This window comes from Aptenodytes patagonicus, chromosome 10, assembly GCF_965638725.1.
Source record: "Aptenodytes patagonicus chromosome 10, bAptPat1.pri.cur, whole genome shotgun sequence".
NCBI classification, from domain to species: domain Eukaryota; kingdom Metazoa; phylum Chordata; class Aves; order Sphenisciformes; family Spheniscidae; genus Aptenodytes; species Aptenodytes patagonicus.
In genome coordinates this window covers 13,887,980-13,911,679 of record NC_134958.1, presented here as the reverse complement: position 1 = coordinate 13,911,679, position 23,700 = coordinate 13,887,980, and the positions used below count along the sequence as shown (strand labels likewise).

The 23,700-nt window shown below is 51.2% G+C and overlaps 1 protein-coding gene across 1 annotated transcript in view; it reads left to right on the top strand.

Annotated features, from left to right (window-relative positions):
• The window catches only part of ITGA11 (integrin subunit alpha 11), a 48,475-nt gene that overhangs the window by 21,144 nt on the left and 3,631 nt on the right, over positions 1-23,700 (top strand). The window contains exons 3-23 of the mRNA XM_076348115.1: positions 832-941; positions 3,286-3,377; positions 3,671-3,785; positions 5,308-5,435; positions 6,135-6,283; positions 7,021-7,165; positions 7,609-7,774; positions 8,848-8,918; positions 9,745-9,889; positions 11,044-11,192; positions 11,489-11,629; positions 12,712-12,915; positions 13,386-13,516; positions 14,202-14,368; positions 15,706-15,848; positions 16,981-17,091; positions 17,322-17,407; positions 18,782-18,989; positions 20,689-20,787; positions 22,166-22,242; positions 22,953-23,042. Of these exons, the coding sequence (XP_076204230.1) occupies positions 832-941; positions 3,286-3,377; positions 3,671-3,785; positions 5,308-5,435; positions 6,135-6,283; positions 7,021-7,165; positions 7,609-7,774; positions 8,848-8,918; positions 9,745-9,889; positions 11,044-11,192; positions 11,489-11,629; positions 12,712-12,915; positions 13,386-13,516; positions 14,202-14,368; positions 15,706-15,848; positions 16,981-17,091; positions 17,322-17,407; positions 18,782-18,989; positions 20,689-20,787; positions 22,166-22,242; positions 22,953-23,042 (2,727 nt within the window). The remainder of the gene's footprint in view (positions 1-831; positions 942-3,285; positions 3,378-3,670; positions 3,786-5,307; positions 5,436-6,134; positions 6,284-7,020; positions 7,166-7,608; positions 7,775-8,847; positions 8,919-9,744; positions 9,890-11,043; positions 11,193-11,488; positions 11,630-12,711; positions 12,916-13,385; positions 13,517-14,201; positions 14,369-15,705; positions 15,849-16,980; positions 17,092-17,321; positions 17,408-18,781; positions 18,990-20,688; positions 20,788-22,165; positions 22,243-22,952; positions 23,043-23,700) is intronic.

Genomic DNA, 23,700 nt, shown 5'->3' with positions numbered 1-23,700 from the left:
GCACCCTTGGTGGATGTATGTGGTTTTATGAGCTCCTCCTCTTAAAGAACAGATAGATGCCCAATGTCCTCACTTGCCGTGGAGCTGGGGATCCTAACGTACCACTCCGGGCTGCTTGTAAGTGAACAACCCCAGGTCAGAGCAAAACTCCTGGAAATTCACTTTTTCAGCTTTTTAGTGCGGAAAATTCCCCACCGATCTCAGTGTGAGTTCCTGTTACTGCTATACCAGCTCCTTGCTATTTCTTCGGGTATCACTAGGCAGGACTCCTTCCTACACATCCCAGTCCTGAAGACAATCCTGGCATGAAAAGGTTCCTACCTGAAGCAGCAGTGAGAAGGGACACCTCCATTCTCCGCTCCCCGGGGCCAGCTGTGCCCACCATGGGACCTCAGACGGATGCTGAGGGTTTCGGTGCCGGTGCCAGCCATGAGCTGAGGTGGTGATGGGGGTCCCCCACTCCTCCCCATGGTGCCAGATGGTTTTGCAGACCTCGCTCGCTGCCAGGCATTCATTCGCCCCTGTTGCATCTGATGGCCATTACTTCCAAGCAGCAGTGATTCATCATCCCCGGCTTATTGCTGCCTGCTGTCACGGGAAGGGCAAGTCAAAACAAGGCTCTTGTTGCTTGCGCCGAGTCAGGTCAGGGGAACGATGGCGTCCCCCCAGCACAAGGGACCCTCTCCTGACACCTCCCGAGCCACGAGCCGGGGGCTTGGGCTGGGGAATCCTTTTTCCCGGGGCAGGGGTTCCCCTCCGGCGGTGGCCATGGGCTTGCTCCCCTGCCTCCCGCCCAGCCTCTGGGCACTGACAGACCCTTCTTTCCTGCAGGCTGGTGGTGGGCGCTCCCTATGAAACCAACGGCCAGCAGAAGACAGGAGATGTCTACAAGTGCCCGGTGACCAGCGACACCCACAGCAACTGCACCAAACTCAACCTAGGTACCGCACACTCGCGGGGCAGCAAGGGGGAGCTGGGCATTTTCAACATGGTGCTGTTTATCACTGCTTTGGTCTGTAAAGATGCACCCTGTCGCGTTGCCCAGATCGTCCCCAAAAGCATGAGGACTGCATGTTTTAGTAGGATTTTTAGATAAGGAATTATTTCAGGTGTTCACATTACTCCTGGTGCTGAGCTTTAAGCAATGTTAGGGTAAAATCAAGCAAATTGGAATAAAGTAAAAGAGTTATTTATTTAATATAGCTTAAACTGTTTTATTAAATGATCAGGATAAACTTATCAATGGATAACGATCCCACTAGCAAATACCTGACTGCACATGGCGGTGTCTGTATTCCCTCTCCGGGGGATGCTTGGACAACATGCCCACCACAGCAGGTTCCCTGGGCGCAGGCAAGTTTTGCTCCCAGCATCCAGCCTGCCCCCGCGGCTTTGGTATTTGGGGAGTTATCACCCAGCCCCACAACCCCCGGGCCCCATCACTGCCGTCACAGGAGGAGAGACCCTGGGGGTGCCCCAGTCCCGCAGACATCCCAATCCCATCTCGCTGGATGGAGAGAGCGAGCTCTTTCTCGGGGTTTCTTGTGCTGGTCCAGCACCGACTGTGCCAACAGCACAATATCACGATATCGGGACATGCCTTCCCGAGGTCGGGGCAGTGCAAGGCACAGAGGGGACAAGTCCCCTTTGCTGCCCAAAGTGGGACACCTGACGGGCATGTCCCTGTCTCAGCGGGGGACGTGAGAGCCGGGGACTTTCTCATGGTCCTGAGGAGCTTCGCTGGGGTTTGGGGGCAAGATCTGGGATTTTTTAACACTGGAGCAGCTGTTCTCACTTTATTTTTCATCATTATGAATCTGAACTACCCTGGGTTTCTACCAGAGCTGATAAAAGAGGAGGAACTTTGGATCATCTGCAATATTTGATTGATTGGCTCCAAATCTTTTATTTTTTTAACATTGTTTTCTTTTTTCCTTTTTTTTGTTATTTGCTATGAGAACATCGAGATTCTTCAAGGAAATAAATCTCTTGTGTGTGTATAAATTTGAATCTTGCTAAAAAGTAATCTTTTTTCCATTGGAAATGGAAATCTTTTCACATGAAAAGATCAGTTCCATGAGCACATCCTATTTTATTTTTTTCCCAATTAACTTGTCTAGTTAGCACAATCCACTGAGGCCATTTGAGTAAAACCAGACATGGAGCTGCCCTGGGGGGATGCCAAGCTGACAGCGAGTGTGCAGCAGAGATGACTGTAGCACAGAGAAGCATGAGCTGACGTGGGACCGGGGCTCTGCCCCTGCCCTTCCCACGCCGAGCGGGCAGTGGATGCACGAGCTGGCGGGGAGCATCCTGCTCCCCACCGCAGAGCTGCGGTCGCAAGGTGTAGCATACCTGGGTACCAGAGCAGGACAGTGGGGTGTCAGCATCTGCAGCTGGGATCCTGGAGGATTTATAATGTGTGCTAAAGCCCCTTTTCCTCTGGCTTTGCTGCGGCATGCGTGCAGACAGCAGGTTGAAGCAAGGTCAGGGCGCGCGGGCGAGAACCGGGGCTGCAGTCGGCTGGTCCCGCAGGGGAGAAGCAAGGGGCTGTTGGAAGCTGCTCAGCTTCAGGCTGAGCTCCTTCAAGCTCTGGGTTGTGGATCTCGGTTTCTGAGCCTCCCTTCAGTTTAAACCTCAGTAAGAAACTTTCAAAGGCCACAGGCAAAGAAACCAACCCCCCAGTTTTACCATTAATTGCCCAATTTCCTCCTTCTCAGTTTGCTTCTCAGGCAAAACAGCAAAGGGCACGCCTTGGGTCGCAGGGAGCTGCATTGACCCCTGAAGTGGAGGAAAGGCTGGGTTAGGCAGCATTTGTGTCACAGCTAAACGATATTAGCATTAACTGAAAGACAGGGCTGCCCTGGGGGCCGTTCCCGGTTTCTGGGCTGTGACACAGGAAGCGAAAGCAATGCGCAAAGATAAATCAGCCACTGCTGGCCTGACAATAAAAGATGAGATGCTAGAGCTGCTCAGAGGGGTTTCTTCCTAAAGACTGACTACATAAGAGATGCCGGCTCTGACTCATGGTTTCCTTCCCTAGAAGACATTTCTCTTTGTTGGTTGTGGCATCTAAGAAAAAAACTAATTCTTACTTTGACAACTGCTTCCAAAAAAAAGCAAAAGCACTAAGTCTGCAGTGTAAGCATGCCGAGACAGCTCTCCTCTGGCATTCAACTGGGTTCCCTCTTGCTCCGGAGATGCTGGGGAGCAACACGGGGATATGGGCTGGGTGGCTGGCATCCCTGCCTGGAGGCTGTCCCTAACTGCATCCTCTCTCCGAAGGACGGGTAACGCTCTCCAATGTCTCTGAGCGGAAGGACAACATGCGCCTCGGCCTCAGCCTGGCTACCAACCCCAAGGACAACAGCTTTCTGGTGAGGAACGGGGGCTTCAGCACAGCCTGGCCTCCCTGCGCTGGGAGGCCGCTGCAAGGTGCACGTACAACAGCACGCAAAGGCATGCAAAACCAGATGCATGTACATAAGCATGTAAAGGCATGCAAATACGCCTCTTTGTGTATTTATATATATGCTGCATGCACCGTGGGGCTCAGAAACCTCACCTTCCATGGGGAAAATGATGCCAAAGGAGAGGACAGCCTTGCAAAGCAGCAACTAAAAAGTGGCAGTTTTAAACCCATCCCTGATGTTTGATTTTTTTCCCCCAGGCCTGCAGCCCTCTCTGGTCCCACGAGTGCGGGAGCTCCTACTACACCACTGGCATGTGCTCCCGGGTCAACTCCAACTTCAGGTTCTCCAAGACGGTGGCTCCGGCTCTCCAGAGTACGAGAAACAATCTGCCCTGCAGCTCTAACCCCGCCTTTGAAGTCAGAGGGAATTTCTGTTCTCTAATCGCTTCAGTCCCATTGAGAAAACAAAGCGATGTCAGTTTTTAAGCGAAGGCAAGAGAGCAGAGGAAATGGTTGCAGGGAAGTGATTCAAAGGGGGTTACGTACACAGACATCTGGTAAACATTTTCCTTTTGACTGACACCCTAGGAAGACAAAAAACACCTTATTCTTCCAAAACCAGAAATAAAAGTATCCAGAATATTTTATCAGCACAGCTAGGAAGGCAAATAAGGAAAGAATTCAGACCTTGGCCACACAAAACAAAGAGCTCATTGACTGAAAGCTAAATATTTTGGCCCAACTTTGTAAATTTGGATACATGATTTTATTTTGAGATATTAAATAAGCTTCCTGGCTTTCCTGTAGGTGGTAAGAAATTGCAGAAGCCTGTCCTGCACCACTGGGGCTCCCAGAAGCTCCTCGCCCCAGCCGGGTGTGGGATGCGATGCCCCAGCTCCATCACCCTTTGGTGTTGATTGATTCTCACAGCATAGAGCAGAGCACAGGAAAATGGGACTTTCGGGAGGCAGAGGCAGTAAAGGAAGAGCCCACCACCAAATTCTCAATGTTGCTTCCCTTTTCATGGCCAGAAGATGCTTTTAGCCCTCGCTGCAAGGGGTAATTGGATTTTTTAGAGAGGGTGATTAACAAGCAGAGTGTTACCATTCAGCGAGTGGGACGCAGAGGGTCGGCTCCTCTCCCTGGTCCCGGGGTGAGTGGGGGATCGAGATGGTAGAGTGCAGCTGAGGACCACAGTGATGGAGGACTCCAGTCCATGGATGTTCTAACCCATAAATGCCTACAGTAGGTGAAAAGGGCAACCGATAAATATCTGTCACTGGAAAATTCATCATCTTCTGGTTTTCTGCAACTTTTCTAAATAATGTTATAAAATATAAGCAAGACAGAGAGATGACACTGAGCAATTTTCACCGCTGAAACCAGTCAACTGCCTAAATCCTTCGTGGCTCGTACTGCTGGGCTGAGCCCTGGGGTCCTCGCCGGGGTTTTTGGCTGCCTCATTGCTGAGGATTTAACGGGAAGGGGAGGAAATGCCCGACTTGCGTTATATGGCAAGTACAGACAGGGCTGAGGAGTGACTCAGGGGTAAAGCATTGCTTGGTGGGAGGGACGGAGGCTGGATCCTGCCTGCAGCGGGCCACTCTTTGAAGTATGCAACTATATTAGACCGGATAAAGGTCCAAATCTGAATCAAAAAAGATACCGCTGAGTGTTATTCTTAGAAAGTTATCCAGTCTTTTCTCAGCAGAGAGGATGCTTGTGGCCTCTCTCTACCTTGCTGAAGCCCAAAGGTCTTTATGAATGATTGAAATAAGATTTTTTTTCAAACAAATCATAAAAGCAAGTACCTGACTGTGAGAAATGAAGCCATAAATCTCCTCTTTGCAAGCGTTGCCAAGGTCTTTCAATAACACACTGTGTATTTTTCACAGGATGCCAGACGTACATGGACATAATCATAGTTCTGGATGGATCAAACAGCATATATCCTTGGGTTGAAGTTCAGCACTTCCTGATAAACATCTTGAAAAAATTTTATATTGGCCCCGGCCAGATACAAGTAAGCCCCTGCACGACTTGTGCATCCCCCCGTGTCGTGCAGAGTCCCCTGGCCATGCTCACGGGGCTGTTTCCAATGTCCCTTTTCTGCCAATATGCTGTAATTTTGCGCCACGCTTTTTCAAAATAAACTTTCAATGAACGGATTTTAAAGCTGAGGCCATAGAAATAACACTCACATTAATGGCCTTAACTGAGCTATGGAGAGAGCAGCACCCCACACCCCGACTGGGCATGGGGAGGATGAAATCATATGGAAATATAGAAGTATCGTCCTGTGCTGAGGCAGCTTGTTGTAGCTGTGAAGAGCTCTCCATCTTCTTCCTATTAGTAATCGTGGGCTGATTTGGGCAGGGATTTGGGCAGGGATAGCCTCAACAATTCACAGAAATAACCCCCTGTTTGGTCCCATCTAGAGATGCTGTGGGTCCGCACTGGGGCACAGCACGTCTGCATCACCCCAAACCTTTATAGCAGGGCAGGGGTGGCTGCGCATGGGTGAGAGCTGGCAGAGAACAGAAATAAAATTGAGCATTATCAGTGGTCCCATAGAAGGAAAACTGGAGCAAATGGGGACAGAGTGGTTGATTTTTAAGAGTGCTGTTATTTCCTGTGGTTGACAAAGCGTGCTCATTGTGTCGCAGGCCCTCGCTACGCGGTGGGTTGTTGGCATCCTTTGTGATATTCCTTTAACTCCTAGGTCGGAGTTGTTCAGTACGGAGAAGATGTCGTCCACGAGTTTCATTTAAATGACTACAGGTCTGTAAAAGATGTGGTAGCGGCTGCCAGTCACATAGAGCAAAGAGGAGGTACAGAAACCAGGACTGCCTATGGGATAGAGTTTGCTCGGTAAACATCTCTTCCGTTCCTGTTCATTCTGATAACAAGTTTAAAATCACCGTTTGTTTTTCTTCCCTCTCTCCCCCTTCACTTTTCCTTGCTGCTTAGAAAACAGGATACCGCCAGGCTAAAAACACTATTGCGAAAAGTCTCAGTCCTTAATTGATGGTTTACAAACGATGCTTTGCAAAACTGCTCTGTCCTCGGTTGCAGCTGGACCAGAAGGAGGGCGCAGAGGCAGACTCTGAAAATGTATCCTCTTTCTGAAAGCACCCAGAGCTGAGCTCTCAGCCCCCAAACGCAACCCCACATCTGCCCCAGACACCGTAGCTCTTCTGCAGACCCCGTTGGGTACCCGGGAGCTCAGTACAGCCCCGAGCCACAGCTCCATCTCCTCCATTATCGGGGACAAGTGCCTGCTCCTGCACTTTTTTGCTGCAGCCCGACCAGTATTCCTGCTACAGATTCAGGGCATTTTGCTGAATTAAAGGCTCTTCTCCGGCAAATAGCCAGCTCCATCGGTGGAAAAATCCCCTTTTAAAGTCCTAAAATGTTTCCCCGAGAGTCCTGCACCCAATTGCACCTCCCCAAAGGCTAGCAGCCCACCAAACACTGCTCAGCACTTTACAATGTGGGCGATGGGGCACGCATCTCAGCAGCCGCGGCGGTTTTGGCAAGCGCGCGGCGGTGGGAGCCATGACCCGCCTGGCGAGGCTGAGCAGCCCAGGGCATTTCTTCAATTGCAGCTCGGAAGCGTTTCAAAAAGGTGGCCGGAAAGGGGCAAAGAGAGTAATGATTGTAATCACAGATGGAGAGTCGCACGACAGCCCAGACCTGGAGAAGGTGATTGAGGACAGCGAGAAGGACAATGTCACCAGATATGCGGTGGCGGTAAGTCACGGGGGGCCCTTTCAGCAGCGAACGGCTGCAAAAGCCATGCAGAGCTTGCCAGCACCCCGTGCACCCCAATGCAATGGGCCTGGTGGTGTAGCCTACCTCCACCGCTCCCGGCGCATTTTCAGGGGTCCTTGATGTTGGTTCTGCTTTTGCAGAAGGCGGTGGGATGCTTGGCTCTGCCAGAGCAGGTGCCGCGGCTGGGGACAGGCAGGACCCTGCATTGCACCGGGCACCCAAATTGCATGAGGGGTCCCCAGCCTGGGCTGCCTGGAGGAATTACAGTGGCTCCTTGCTCCTCCATTTGCTCCCACAATGGGGTGTCAGATGCCAAGGCTTCCAGGCTCCTTCTCTATGGACACCCCTTGCTCGGGTGCTTTGGGACAGCTCCATCCATCACATGAAAAACCCTGAGTCTTGCGTTTCTATTTCAAACCTAGGTATTGGGTTATTATAACAGAAGAGGGATCAATCCTGAAGCCTTTTTGAATGAGATAAAATTTATAGCGAGCGATCCGGATGACAAGCATTTCTTTAATGTCACGGATGAAGCAGCACTCAAAGACATTGTGGATGCTCTGGGGGAAAGGATATTTAGCTTGGAAGGTGAGTGATGCTCCTCCCCGACACATCCCGGCTGGCCAGGCTGCAGCAGGTTCCTTCAGATGTGCTGCTGGTCCTTGTTTTGCTGAATTTGAATGGATCACACTGGGGGTTTCCCTAATATCTGTTTGATACAGAACCTAAAATCACACTTTGAATATCTTCATATGTAAAGAAATGTCTTTATTTTGAGTGGTTTGCACCTCTCAAGCATCAGGAGCACAGATGCCCTCTCCTCAAAAGGTGATCTCTCATCCTTGCAACCATTATTTGCAGAGCTGTGATGGCTCTTTCATTTATAGTAAACCTTTGAAATTTGGCATGGGGGTCGTCTGGGTGTCAGCAGCTTTCTCACCCATCAAACTCCATTCAAACCCAGACGGATTATAAGCAGGCAAAAACTACACGCCGACTACCAGGGACTCCCTGGGATGGCAGACATTGCGGGCTTATGGGAATAATGTGGGGGTTTATGGTTTATTGGCTGAAATTAAATATCAGGAAATATTTTTGTTCTAAATGACAGTGCTTCTGTCTGCCTTGTGACAAGTTTGTCGGTCTCCAAAACTGAATTTATCTAAATTTCATAGGAAAAGCGCATCCTGGGACAAACAATTGAAACTGAAGATGGAGGGCTTTCACTGGAAATTAAACATCTCGGGGTTTGGGGGAATTTTGGTCAAACCAGCTCACAAACTCCCCACCAGTTTGCCATTTACCTTGGTCCAGCCAGCCCAACGCTTCTCTGTGGAAGAAAGCTTCCCTGGGTGAGAAGCTTCACCCCGTTGCAATTATGAAGTGAAATCCTCTAAATCCACATTTTTGTGTGATCTTGCAGCTAGGAAATGAGACAACTGCACTGTGGCAGAGCTCACAGTATCTATTAGCAACACGAGTTTGTGTAATTATGGTGATTTAGGGAGAAACAAGCACATTTATGGCAACTGAGGTCCTTTGTGCTCCAGGTGGGGTGGAGGTGGATGCTCATCCCACCCCAACCAACCGAGGCACCACTCAGCCCCTCCAAGAAAACAAAGCTCTCCATTAAATACAAATTGCCTTTTTTTTTTTTTAAGGAACCAACAAGAATGAAATCTCCTTTGGCCTGGAAATGTCCCAGACTGGATTTTCATCGCATGTTGTGGAAGTAAGAGAGTAAATGTGGGTTTTTTTGCTCCTGCCTGTGCAAGCAGGCACCCTTTAAAAGTGCTTTTTACCGTCATCAGCAGCTGCAGGTGGGGAAATGGGTATTTTGGGCAAGTTATTAATCATGAAGCTAAATTGCTAACATGAACATAAGGAAGAAAATGCTGTTGGTGCTGGTTTATCCCATGGGGAAGGGGGCTGCTGAGACACCAGTGCATTCCTTAGGACAAGCCTGCAGCAGCTCCTCCCAATGCCACGACCTCAAGGTGCTGGGATGTGCCATGGAGGAAGGCACTTGTCGGTGGTGGGATGCAGAGGATGGTCAGTCCCCTTCCACCCACGGGCTCTGCGAGCTGGCAGGTCCAAGCAAAAAGCCAGCAGAGATTTCTGCTCGGGCTTTTCATGGGGAGGAAAAGCACGCTGAAAAGATATGGATGGGGTGGAAATGTCATTCCAGCATGTTTAAATATGTCCATCTTTCCAGGTGTGCTTTAGAGAATGGTTTGCTTGATTTTTTTTTTATTATTATTATTTTTTATTATCTTTTTCTTTTCCATTTGCGAGATTTCTCCCCTTTTCTGTAAAATGTGTGATTTCTGGGACGGACCATTTGCTGTTTTTCTCTTCTGCACTCTGCAGCCTCCGATAAGTGTATAGTCTAGGATTTGGGCTTTGAGGGACCCCCGTATGCGTTCTCACACAAAACCAGCCCATTGGGTCCCCTCGCCCATCTCAGCATGAATCGGCTTTGCCCGTATGGGCAGTGTGGGGGAGAATTGTCTCCACTTGGCAAGAAATACCCTCAAACTACTCCTGCTCTCCCGCAGGATGGGATCTTGCTGGGGGCGGTGGGTGCCTACGACTGGAACGGAGCCGTCCTGAAAGAAACCAGCAGCGGGAAGGTCATTCCCCTGCGGGAATCTTATCTCCAGGAGTTCCCAGAGGAGCTGAAAAATCATGGAGCATATTTAGGTGAGAAAGCCAAATGAGGCTCTGCTGCCAGGGCTGAATTAATGATTTTATGCTTATTAATAGGAAGCACAACATATATCTCAAATGACTAATAGCAGCCAGCGCTCCCAGCATAGGATTTACCATTCCCAGCTGTTTGTGAGCTCCCATCGGTGTGAGACCTGTGTTGCCCCTTGCTCAAGGATGCAGCATACGTGAGCATCCTCACCGGGGAAGAATCCAGTGTCGACCACAGTGTGCAGCACAAAAGTGATTTAAATCCAGAAGTAGCTCAGACACCGGCCAGCCCGGGTCATCTACAGCACTTACTGGAATGGTTTAAAAAGCACTGATGAAATTTCATGCCTAGGGAGGAAATACCTGCTGGGTTAATCCGTTCCATGTGCGGCTGTTGAAGCCCCAGAATAAAAATATCAGCCTGGTTTGCAAAATGAAGCCTCTCTCCCGAGACGTGCGTGCCAGGCTGAGCTGCCCCATGGCAGGGAGCGGGGTGGGATGCTGGAGGGTTGCCCACTGGTGTGTTGGGGCTCTTCCTTCCACTGGGGACATGAACAGCCCCTGGACATGTGGGTCATCTCTTGGGGTGACAGCAGACTGTCCCCCAGGCTCGGCTGCAAGCACCTGGAGCGGGGACAGCTGTGGCTGTGTAAGAGGTACCCACGACAGTATGTGGGAGCTCAGCTGGGCTCTGTCTTTCCCATTGCCTGGAGTAAGAAAACCAGAAATATTAAGGAAACGCCGGTGCATCCTGCTGCGGAGCAGCCCGGCTCGCCCAGCGCACCTTGCTAGCATTTGTTTAACTTTATGTGAGTCCTGAAGTAAAACACTTATCAGGCTGGGAATTGGATTCACCTTCCATGAAAGAAGGACTTTGCATAGGGTTTGCCAGCTGCGTTAGGCGGTGCCAAAACTCTTGGCACAGCTGTGCTGCTCAGGGTGTAGGTAGGACCTGAGCAGGTGGCTCAAAGCCCAGGGTCAGGTCATTTGAATGACTTTATCTTTGAAGAAATCTGGGTTTCTAGCTTCCCAATCTGTGAGGCAGCCAGAGTTGTGTCAGCAGCTGGGAGCTAATGGGAAACAGATCACCGGGCAGCAGCTGAGAGCGGGCAGGGAGCCGCTCAGCTGTGCTCACCCCATGCCCACCCTCCTTCCAGGTTACACTGTCTCCTCTGTCATATCCACTAAGCACGAGCGGATTTATGTTGCGGGAGCACCCAGGTTCAACCACACCGGGAAAGTCATCATTTTCAGCATGCACAACAACCGAAATCTCACCATCCACCAGGCACTGAAGGGAGAGCAGGTAATGCCGGGGCACATGCTGCCAAGGATGCTGCACGGATTTTTCCACCTGGCATGCATGCTCCTCCATAAATCCTCCCCCTTCATTTTGCAAATTTTTCTGTTTAAATGGCTCAGCAGTGTAATGCATCCACAGGCAGCTGGGGATGCCCTGGCTGTCGCTGCACCTGCAGCTCTGAACCGCACAGCTATAGCAGGGATGGGGCTTGGAATGTCCCTGCGGTCCCCTCTGGGGAGGGTGGCAGTGCCCCTGCACCCCAGGAGCATTGCTCCCATCCCCTCCTCTGTCTCCCCCAGATTGGCTCCTACTACGGCAGCGAGATCAACTCCCTCGATGTCAATGGCGATGGCGTCACCGACGTTTTGCTGGTGGGAGCCCCCATGTACTTCAGCGAGGGCAGGGAGAGGGGGAAGGTCTATGTCTACACCCTGCAGGAGGTACGTAGCAGCACTGTGGGGTGAGCCGGGGATGCCACAGGGGCTGGGGCATTTGGGCGCTAGCACAGGAACTGTGTCCCCTCGTGTCATCTCCCTGGGGTGGCTCTGGGCTGCACGCACCCACCAGCTTCCATCAAACATCACAGGGCACGGCCACCCGGTCCAAAGGCAGCAGAGCTTGGCAGCTCCTCACTGTTGTGGCTGCTGCGAGGCTCAAGGAGGATTTGTCTGTTTTCCTTGTTTATAAACAATCTCAGGGGGTTTGCTCACTGCCAGCGAAGGGAGTCCAGCCTGTGCTGGAGCAGAGCCGCCTCGACTCGAGGCTTCGCTGCTCCCGGCCAGGCAAGCTTCCTGGCCCTGAGGAGGTGATGCACAGGGTGCAAGGCGAGGTCCTGCTGCTCCCGGCCCCGAGGAGGCGATGCACGGGGTGCAAGGTGGGGTCTTTGCAACATGGGTGTCCCTCTGGAGAAACAGTTTCCATCCACTTTGCCTCCCCCAAAACTATTCCTTCCAAAGGCACCCTCCTGCCTGGAGGCTGGGCCAGGCATGGGGTTGTGGGGAGCAGCAAGGTCGGTCCCTCCACCATCACTTCAGGGCACAGATGGGACATGTGCCACCCCCATCCCCTGCCCTGGCACCCAGCAGCACTCTGGGGCAGGACCAGCTTTCCTGCCACCCTCAAATCTGGCTCAAAATGCAGTTTCTGAGCTGAATCCATCAGGCTCCAGGGGAGCATAGGGCAGTGTGCAGGTCATGCTCTATATCCAAGGCTGTAGAGCCTGCCCGAAGCAGCGGGAGTCCCCATATCTAAAGCACAACTTTTTATGCAATTATTTATGTAGGTTGCTATAAAAGAAAGGCAAAGCAGGCGTGGGGCTGGTGTGGGGCTCACCCATCCCCAAGGATGTGCTGAGCAGAAAGTCCCACGGCCCCAGGAGGGCTCTCACCTCCTTCCTTAGAGAAATTGCTCGCACATCACTGCATCTTGTTTGCTTGCCTTTGAGGGTTTTCTCCTCTTGCCACGCTTGCTGCTGACGTTTTTTTGCGGGGGGGTTGCCTTTTCTCTTTGGCTGGCCCAGCAGAACCACTTCGTTTCCAGCGGTGCCCTCATCGATCTGCAGAGCTACCAGAACTCCCGCTTCGGCTCCTGCATCGCCGCCGTGCCTGACCTCAACCAGGACTCCTACAATGACCTTGTTGTTGGGGCGCCTTTGGAGGATGAGCACCAAGGAGCTATATACATCTTCTTCGGCTACGAAGAGACAGTCCTGAAGAAGTACAAGCAGGTACAGCTCCCGGGTGCTTTGGTTGTCCTTGTCCTTCGTCAGAATAAATGTCATTCGTGCCCATTTTAAGGACTGATAGAGCACAATAGATTCACACACAGTATTGCATTGTTAATTATTATTGCCGGATATTTTCTCTTGTGAGGAGTCCAAGACAAAGCAAACCTACGGTATGGAAAACATGGTTGAAATTAGGGGCAATGCTTAGCACGGTACAACGGATTGCTATAGATAAAATATTTCTCACACTTGTGAGAAATAGTAAATATGCAGAGTAATTTCAGCAGAAATCTCTGCATGGTGTCTCTGAAGAGAAACTGCTCTCATTCCCTGGAAAATTATGTTTGGCGCAATCACTTGGAAAGGGGCATCTTCAGTAGCGTGGTGGAGGTCGGCATGGCAAACCCCTCCTTCGCAGGCAGGGATGCTCCTGCTGGAAACCAGACTGGATTCGCCCCTTTGCTTTTCAGAGGATAGCAGCTGTGGACCTCGCGCCAGGCCTGATGTATTTTGGATGCAGCATCCATGGACAGCTGGACCTGAATGAAGACGGGCTCATAGACTTGGCCGTCGGCTCTCTGGGGAACGCCGTGCTATTGTGGTTAGCTGTATCTCATTTGGCACTCTCCTCTGCCCAAAGCTCATTGCCATATACTGACATTTTTCAGGGGAAAAGTGATCTCACAAGAATCTGACCTACCTTTCCACAATAATGACCCCCTATCCGGTGGGGCTGTGGGATTTCAATGCCGTTGGGCCCTAGAAGGATGTCAGAGTTGGTTTTGCATTGAATTTCATCATTAGTTCCCCATGAGTTTCAAACCAGCTAATTGATTTGTGGTGATTTGCCCAGGCTCCCTCTGTTCTTATTTAATAAGAACAATTTAATATTTTCAGATATTGATTAATGTTTGGAAAGTCCTTTGAAGCTGTTAGGATGGAGGGTAGCTGTGCGCAGCAGAGATGGGCCACCCTGAGTGGAAAGTACTATGTGCACACAAGGGGCCAAATCCTGCCCTTGGTGTTGAGCTACTTCACTGGCATAAGCAGGAGGCAAATATGTGCAAGAGATTTTACTCTTCAGATACTATATAGATGAGCTGAGAGTAGATCAGCATGCTGTGGTGGCCTTTGGTCTTCCTCAGCACCTCCTTGATTTTGAGAAAACGGGTGAAAAGGTGTGAAAAGGGTGAATTGGGAGGTGTGGGAGAGTTTTGGAGGCTGCTGCAGACGTCTGTGGGTGTCCTGTGCCCCAGCACATCTCCCGACCCTTGCTCGCCCCGCAGGTCCCGCAGCGTGGTCCAGATCAATGCCAGCATCCGCTTTGAGCCCTCCAAAATCAACATCTTCACCAAGGACTGCAAGCGGAATGGGAAGGATGCCACCTGTATGTCGGCCTTCGTCTGCTTCACTGCCGTCTTCCTCTCGGCTCACTTCCAGACGGCAAGTGTGGGTAAGAGGCATGGCTGCTCGTGCGACAAAAACCCCAATTCACGCGTTGTTTAGGTCTCCAGCCCCGAGGGAGCACCCGGCTTCTGCCAAGGGAAACCATCCAGGAGCTTGGCATGTCTGGAGGAGTGCACATTGCCATCTGCCACATCCCTTTTTACCAAATTTGTCCCTATCGTGGCTGATGTAGCAGGGATGGTGGCTCTGCCATTAGGCAGTGCCAAGAAACACCCCAAGGATACAACCTTACCCGTGTTTAACCTCTTCTCTCACCTATGCCCCGGGGCCAAGCTCTCCTGCAGCTTGTCTTGCTGTGGTACGTGTGATGGGGATGTCACCACCACCCCACCGGCCAGCGGGACAGGAGGGGACGTGCCCGGACCATGTCCCACAGAGCTCATCCATCCTCCCCGCTGCAGCAGCCGGACATATCTGCCGACCATATGTGCATGTTTCCCTAATATCCCAGGGAATCTCTGTGAAGTTATTGGCCAACTGCTATTAAACCCTTGCATGTTGCTGTGACCCCACATCTACCCGGCGGATGCCCGTGACTCAGCTGCAGCGGGGGGAAGCAATAGCGGCTCGGCTCCCTGCAACCTGGCAGCAAATGCTGTCAAAGGAAAATCGGGTCCCGAGCGAAGCCAAAGGAAAAACTCCCATCCCCTAGAGCAAGAATTTTGATTTGTACTATCAAATCCAGTGTTTTTCTCCTCCCTGCTATAGCTGTGGAGATTGCAAGACAAAAAGCTGAGTGGGGTTTTCTTTATTTACTTTTACACTTATTTCTACCCAGAAGATCCCCCCATGGATGGTGCATGCTGGGGGCTGATAGTTGCTCTTTGCTTTCTTGCATGTTTTGCATCGCATTGGCGTAGTGGGTGCTAATCCGCCCCTGCTCGGCACTGGGTTGGGGATCTGCAGTTTATTTTTGACAGCACTGCAGGAAGCAAATCATCTCCAGTAAAGTATCTAGGAGAGGAGAATGCTACAGGTGCTCCTGTACCTCCGGAACTGGTACAGGCCAGCATGTGAATATGTAAGAGGCAGATGGTTATATACCCTGCACAGGTTTTACTTGGTGTCTTGTAGTAATGCATTTTTAAAGTTCCTCATTTGACCTGGAGAGTGGATGCTTTGCCCAAAAAAAATGTCTGTTAGAAACAGGTAACAATAACTACAACCTGATTTTCCCAATTTTCCCTTAGCGTGCTCCCTGACACGCTCCTCCCAGTGGGGCAATAGGGGTTTGAGTGCATGAAAACCCATTTTTTGACCAGTGTTGCTATATAGTGAGTGTAACCCTGGGGAGAAGCCCTGACAGCACTGCTCTCCTTCCAGCACTGCGGTACAATGCCACCATCGACGAGCGCAGGTACACGCCACGGGCTCACCTGGATGAGAGCGGAGAGCGGCACACACAGAAGGGGCTGGTGCTGCTCGCCAGGCAGGAGCACTGCGACAGGCTCCAGTTCCACGTCTTGGTGAGTGTGAAGGAGGACAAGGCTGGGGTCTCCTCCTCTGCCAGCCCTGGGGGAGAGCCAGCTGCCCAAGCAAAGATGCTCTCCACCTTGTGCAAAACAGCGATGCACCAGGACATGGTCGGGGGACCCTAGATGGCTTCATGGGGCTGGAAATGAGCATCATCCCCCAGCCTGGACTTCTTCACGCAGGATTTGATGTGGTCAGGGATGGAGCTGCTGGCATGCGGCAGCTGCTGGGTCCCCAAGCGCTGACTTCATTGCAGCCCCAGCTTGCACTGTGCTCTTTTCCACGAGCCGCTAGCTGTGCCCTCGGGGAGGGAGTGCACTCCTGACGCCTGGGTCAGGCTGGTCCTCCTGCTCCAAAATTGGTGAAAACTCATTGTTTTTATCGGGAACCAAATGCCTCCATGCCAGTCCTCGGTGTTCTCACCTTCTGACCATCAGGATCCCCCTCCCTGGGTGCAAGAGCCAGCGAAACCCTCTGCATTGCTCACAGGGAACAGTTGATGCACAAACCTGGCCAAAATCAAACATTCCCAGTGAATGATGAGAATATTGTGGAGGCCAGGGAGGGCCGAGCTGCCAGACTGGCCCGTCCCCAAGCCCCGGCCTGAACCGCTGTGAACTTCTGGGAAATTCGAGTCTGGAGCTTGAGATGGAGCTTGTGATTTAGCCCAAGAAGCATCTCGCTTCAGAGCATCTAACTGCACCCTGTGCGGCTGGGGCAATGCATGGGAAGAGCTCATAGAGCTGCAGGAAAGGTGCAGCTTCGCTACCGGCCAGACGAGCCCCAGGTAAGGGTTGCAGGACAGCTCTGTCCCCCCAGGAGCCTGGCTCTGGGTCAGTCCCCCCAGAGTACCCATCTTTTGGAGCCAGCATCTCCAGGGTGAAGCATTTCTTGCACCATCAGACGGGTGCTGAGTAGCACCGCTGAGCCTGGGTTGTCCCTGTCCCTAGGTAAGGGTTACCTGGAGAGACAGTATGATTACACACAAAGTATACTAGACTGCAAAGCTTTTATTTCATAAAATAATCACACATGCCTGTAGTTCTGCCTTACCTTGCTCTCTGATGCTGCCCCTGCACAAGCAGGAGCCCTGCCCTTCTCAATGATGCTTTCTGTCCACCACAGGACACAGCTGACTATGTGAAGCCAGTGACGTTCTCTGTTGACTATGAGCTGGAGCACCCCGAGAATGGCCCTATGCTGGACGATGGCTGGCCCACCTCACTCAAGGTCTCGGTAGGTAGCAGCACCGACCTCACAGGGTGCCTTTTATCAGGCACTTGGTGAGCAGGTTTATCTCTGGATGTAACATTTGCTTCTCTATCTTGGGGCTGTAATCCCTGGTCCCTCCTGTGATAGCAACGTGTTCGCATTCGCTGCAGCCTGGGATCACCACCCATGTCTTCTCCTTGGAGTACAACCTGGGGCTCAAAGCATCACCGAGCTGCTCTTGTCATCCCTCTCAGGTCCCTTTCTGGAATGGGTGCAATGAGGATGAGCACTGCGTCCCTGATCTGGTCCTGGATGCCAGAAGCGATGTGCCCAGTGCCATGTGAGTAGGTCACTCAGAGCATCCTCCCAACCAGTATCACAAGCTGGGGGGGCTCCAAAACCCAGCCCCAACCCATGCTCCATAGATTCTGGCATCGCAGCTGGTCCTTCATCCAACACCACCACGAGGTTCATCCAACACCACCACGAGGTGCTCCTCAGCACCTCTGCTCACAGCGGGTCTCTGAGCCTCTGCCTGCTCCCTGCCTGGAACAAATCGGTGGTTTTTCAGGGAATCCACAAAACAACTAATATTTGATGCCATGGTGATGAGCCCCAGGGAGACAAATCAGTAAATAACAGGGGAGAATAAATGCAAGGCTGGCATTACCCACTTGGCAATTACAGGCTTGACTCATACAGCAGAAATAATTATACACTACAACTGATCGCTTAGAGAACTTTTAAAGGTTATGTAGGAGCACAGGAGCCTGAACCTCCACCTCCCGTCAACGGCAGTGGGCTCTGGACCAAGCTCATGGCCAGCACTGCTACCTGGGGATCACCTGTTTTCCGTAATTCAGCATTTATTGCTCTGTCTCCTGTAAAGCTCTTGGTCCTGAGGCTGCGACCCAAGGCATGACCAGTCCTGGCTGGGCTGCGCTGCGGGAGGTTGAAGTGAGCTGTAGGTAGGAGATTATTTATGGATCTTAGTGGCTGGAGTCCTACAAATAATCATGGGCAGACACCATGGTCTACCAGGGTGCCAGACCTCTAGTCCAGTTCCTCCTGAAGCCTGTGGAGCTTTTCTGATGGCATCAGTGGGCACCGGACTGTGCCCTGCAAGAGCAGCTGATGTGGAGGTGATTTCTGCTGAGAAAACCACTTTTGAGATGACTTGTTGGAATAGAGCTATTCCTTCAAACCGGCACCCTGGCTGCCCCGCCGTTAGAGGCAGAAGGTGGCTCTGAAGGTGGCACCGTCCTACATTTTCCTTTCCTTTTTTATTTTGCATAAAGAAAATAAATGCCCAGACACCTGTCAAGTCTATGAAAGACTGCTGCCAGAGCAGAGTTTGTGCCAGTAAACTTGTGTCAGAGTTTGTGGGAGGTAGATCTCAGCCGGGCTGAAACTAAATGCCAGCTTTACCCTTTGCTAATGGTATGGGATCTATTTTTTCCTTACGTCCCAGCTGTATTAAGAGCTCCTAACTGGGTCTGAGAAAGCTAGGCACCATTAGCCAAAAGTCGCGAGCAAAATGGTGGTCCATGGGAGGAATTTGTGATTCCTCTTTCCGTAGCAGCGCAGCATGACAGAAGGAGATCAGGGATTTCCTTGCACTATCCTATGCACCGTGCACATAAAATTCGTGGGGCTAGGTCTTGGCATGGTGCTGCAGGTAGCTCTTGCCTTCACCGCTGCCCTCCTCTTGCAGGGATTACTGCCGGTGGACTCTGCGGAGGGCACCGCCGGACTGCTCAGCCTTCACCCTCTCCTTCGACGCCTCTGTCTTCGTCATCGAGAGCAGCAGGAGGAGGGTGGCCGTGGAGGCAGCGCTGGAGAACCGAGGCGAAAATGCCTACAGCACGGTCCTCAACATCTCCTTCTCCAGAAACCTCCAGTTCGCCAGCTTGATCCCCAAGGTGAGGCTGCCGGGGGAGATCCAGGGCTTTCCAGAGGCACTTCTAATCCCAGCCGGATGAGAAAACCGTGTCCTAAACCAGAGCCCAAAAATGTCTCCATCCCTCATAAATCAGACATGTTTATGGGCTTAGTTTCTAAGCACTTGAGGCCCTTTCAGCTCTCTATTTTGGAAATACAAAAATGTTTGAATTTTAAGAGCTTGAAAACAGGTCAAATGCAGATGAAATTATTTCCCTCTTTATTTTTCTACTCCAGTAGTTTAAAAATACTTGATGCACATGGCCAAGTTCCCGTCAGGGATGAATTTTTGCAGCTGAGATATAACTCCTGGAAGTATGGGCTGATAACGGGAATGCGGTCACAGCTCAGCATCGAGCCAGGCAATGCCACTTCTCTACGGCTGTCCCCTGGATGAGCCCATCGTGCCCCATCCACTCCCACCCTCCCCAATATTTCGCCCCCACCACTCGCTTGCTCTCGGTGCGACTCCTCCCTTTTCCCAGCGAGGCTGGGAAATATGCTGATGCTGCTGAGCCCTCTCTCATCCCCCCAATGACTTCATAGCCACCCGCAGATCCCATGTCCTGCATTTGTTTTTCTACAAGCCGTGCCAAGGGAAAATTGTGGGGCACGTTGCCCACAAAGTAAGAAAAATGCATCTTCTGAGAGATTACTCCAAATTAAGTGAGGGGGGGAAATCCTACGATGCTCAGTAACAGAAAGCACCATGCAGCAGTGGTTGCAGGAAATACTTGTAGCTGGTTATAGAAGCATCACTGCTAATGGGTTCCTGGCTGCTGCTCCTTATAAATAAGCAAACTGCCAACCAGAGGGGACGGATGTTTGTGTCAGAGGCTATACAGAGGCCCAAACAAAAAGTAGGTGTGGCCCCAGAAAGCCCATCATCTCAACAGATGAGTGGGAGAAAGCTCCAGGCCATTGCTGATGGCTGTCAAGGCGTTTTCCCTGCAGCTGGTGCTGGGATGTTTCAGCTCCTGGGTAGGACTTGCCCGGTGGCAGCAGCTTGAACCGAGACCCTTGCGGTCTAACACAGGGCCAAAAACTAGAATAGCTCATCGTCTCATGGTGGGGATGCACACCTGCATACAACCAGGCTACAACCTCTTGTAGGGTTACCACAGCTTGGCAGCAGAGGAGGCAGATCAGGGTCAGTGTCCCATCCCACCCCAGCCTGTGCTTGGGCTTTGCGATGGGCAAGAGCTTCCCCAGCTGGCTGGTGAGCTGGAAGGTGTTCAAGCAGCAGGAATGTAATTGTTGAGATGAGGAAATTAAATATTACTGCTTAGCCGGTGGCCACGCAGAATAATAGCTCATGTTATCTCTTGATGCTTCCCTGTGACTCCTCATCACAGAAGAATATTCTTCTTCCCAATTATAGTGCCAAGAATAATCGGGTTCATTCACGCACCGCTGTAGTTAAATTTCTAAAGAGGATTTAAATCAGAAAGCTGGAAGCCACTTGCTAGAAATGCCCTCCTCCAGGAATCGCCCTAGAAATTCAGCTGCATGGGAAGGATTCCCAGCTGGCAGCAAGCAGGGGGGTTGGTTGGTTTGTTTGGTTATTTTTTCCAAACGTAAAGCCTGTTTTGAGCCCCGTGGGTGTGTTTGCTGCTTTCCTAAAGAGCCAGGTCATGGGGCTTATGCCCAGTGTCATGGACATGTTGCGTCCCATTTTAGGACGACACGGACATCAACATCGACTGCATGACTGAAGACAAGCACCCCAACAAGAAAGTGTGCAACGTGAGCTACCCGTTTTTCCGAGCCAAGGCCAAGGTAAAGCTATTCCCTCCTGTCCAAGTGAGGCTTCGCCCGCGGGACAGGAGCCCTCTGCCCCCGGCATGGCCACAGGGCCACATCCATCCGTCTTCGGGCTGGGTGGCTTTGAATAGGATTTTTAAAGATAAACATTTGGTTTCTTCCCTTTCTCTGTTCATTGCTGGTGTTTGAAAGGCGCGTTAGGGGAGCCAGGATGGTTAGGACACTGCCTTGATGCTAGGAGAACACCAAAATCAAACCCAGCTCCTCCGAGTCAAAGAATTTGACTCCCGTCCTTTGGAGCAATTTAATGTTGGCTTCAAACCACTTCCCTGAGCTCCTTCCTCACAGGATGAGGCACCCTTCCCTGTCTGAGAAGTTTTCCTTGCTCTGAACATCCAGGGTCCCTCTGGACCCTCCTCTGAGCCTGCTCAAGCCTCCTCAGGCTGGTGGCATCCTCCGAACCGCAGCTCACAGCAGGTCCCAGCACTGGGCATAAGCTCAGGTCCAGCGAGCACCATTTTTTATATGCCATAAAACCCTTTGCAAACATTATATGCAGCGTTAACGTGGGGAAGGAAAAGCGAGGAGATGCCGCTCTCTGCAGTCACCAGGGCTCCGTGTGAAATCCCACCTGCCCATCCTGCACCCCCATGGGAAAAGGGGCCAATACAAGTGGGATCTAAAGATAAAATCTTTCCAACTGCCGTATCCGTCTGAAGCCTTTCCTTGTCTGAAGCTTGATAATGACGGATGAGCTCCAGGCACCTCGCTAGGCTTTAAAGCTCCCAGAAAAGCCCTCCCAGATGCCTGTGGCTGTACACGAGAGTGCAGCAGCCCAACTCCCCATGACCTACGGGGGCTGAGAATGCATCTGCGTGGCATCAGGTAGTCCAGGTCCTGCCAAAACAAAGACAAGCTGGAAATGGAAATTTGGCCCGAGAGCAGCAGGAGCTTTAATATTATACTCAGCTGTGCAGTCCCAGACAGTTTGAGGTCATTGCCACAGCTCTTGCAGATGTGACATTTATCACATTTTATTGTTGTTGGCCTCTCTCCGGCTGCCTTCCCCCTCCAGCCGACCCCGTGCCGCAGATGGGAGTGAGCGGCCTCTCGCTACAGGTCCCCCGGAGGGTTTCTTTTCCAGAGGGGGGCTGCTTGCTTCTCCAATCTCAGAGCAAAAAAATGCAGTGTGCGGGGCTGAGAGCAAATCCTGCAAATCCCTGGCGTGGCCTCTTCTCTCCCTGGAAAGCCAAGGCTCTGCCCAAGCCCGGAAGCATCTCCCAGTGGGATCGGGGGATGCTCTCACCCACAGAGCCCCCGCAATGCTCCTGGCCAACACTCGGGGTTTTTTTTCCCCATAATGTTTTCTCCAATCTGTTTCTAATCTCCGCAGGTAGCTTTTCGCCTGGATTTTGAATTCAGCAAGTCGATTTTCCTTCAAAGCATGGAGATCTACTTGATCGCCAACAGGTTAATGGTTGCTTTCTCCCTTGCACGTGTTTGCGAGGTCGATGGGACGTTACCTGCTTGCGTCGGGTTTCCTTCTTCCATAGCCACAGGTGATGCTGGAGGCTTTACTCAGGGTATAACCACAAGGAAACCTGATTGCCATGGGTTATTACGGAGTGTGCAGCCCTGTGTTCACAAACTAGGCTATTTTTATTTATCTGTATATTTATATCCATCATTTTTCTGTATCTGTGGAGGCTGTGCAGCTGCTGCCAGGCTCTGCACTGAGCAGAAAGGGTCTCAGCCACTGCTGCTTTCTTACCCACCTTCACAACTGCAAACACTCCCAGGAAAAATATCTCCTAACAGCTTTACAAAATTCTCCTCGCTCACTTGCCCTGCACAGGTGAAGTTTTCTGACAGCCAACTGAAATCTCAGTAGGGTTTTTTTTCATTTTCATCAATTGTGGTGGCAGAGAGCAGCCGAGGATTCGCTCTGCTGGGGCTGCTGCACCACTTTAAGGCTGCTGGGTGGGAAACCGCTCTCCAAATGATCTACTTTTATGGCTTTGGGCTAATAAAGTCTACAGAATAAAATTGCTTCTCGTTACACTTTGGCCAAAAAGCAAAAGTTCAGCCCTTCCCCACCTGTTTCCTTATGACTCCCCCCAAAAAAATCAGAGGGGAGCCGGCTCCCACCTCACCCCCCGCTTGCCCCACTGCTGTTTCAGCGACAGCGAGGAGAAGGAGAGCACCAAGGAGGACAACTTCGCCCACCTGAATTTTCACCTGAAGTACGAAGCTGACCTGCTCTTCACCAGGTGTGTGTTTTGGGAGGGGACACAGCTTTTGGGGGGACACGGCTTGCAGGGTGTCCTTCGAGAAAACCAGTGCTGGCCCCATGGGAGCTGCGTTCAAACAGAGCCCAGTGCAAATTTGGCTTTAATTTGCAGAATTTGGTTTTGGTTTAGAAAAGGGGCTGAAGGAACCATAAAATCACTCTGCAATGATTCCTTGGTGCTGCACATCACGCTCAGTGGGTCCTCATAAAAATCAACAGCAAGAAGCAACGAGGTGCTGTGTTTTCATAATGTTTAAAAGCACAAGTCTTATTAAATAGGTGTGAGGGCAATTTTTTTTAAGGGGAAAAAGTACTTATTGTAGGTAGTAATTTTCATAACGCGTTACTAGCCAGTGTCTGGGCCGGTAGCCATCCCACTAAAAATAATCTCACCAGAAGCTCAGCTGAGGGACGTGTGTGGAAGGGTTTGGGCATCAACAGTAACTAAAGCAGAGAGCGTCCTCGGTCCAAGGAGAGCAGGGAGCTAAGGCACAGATGATAATTTATTAACCTGATTATAAGAAAAAACATGGACCCCAGAAGCACTTTCCCTGGCACTGCTTGCTGTAATTCTTAACAGATTTTTAAGACCTTCAGTCATTTTATTTTTTTTACACTAGAGGCAGTGGGGCACTGAA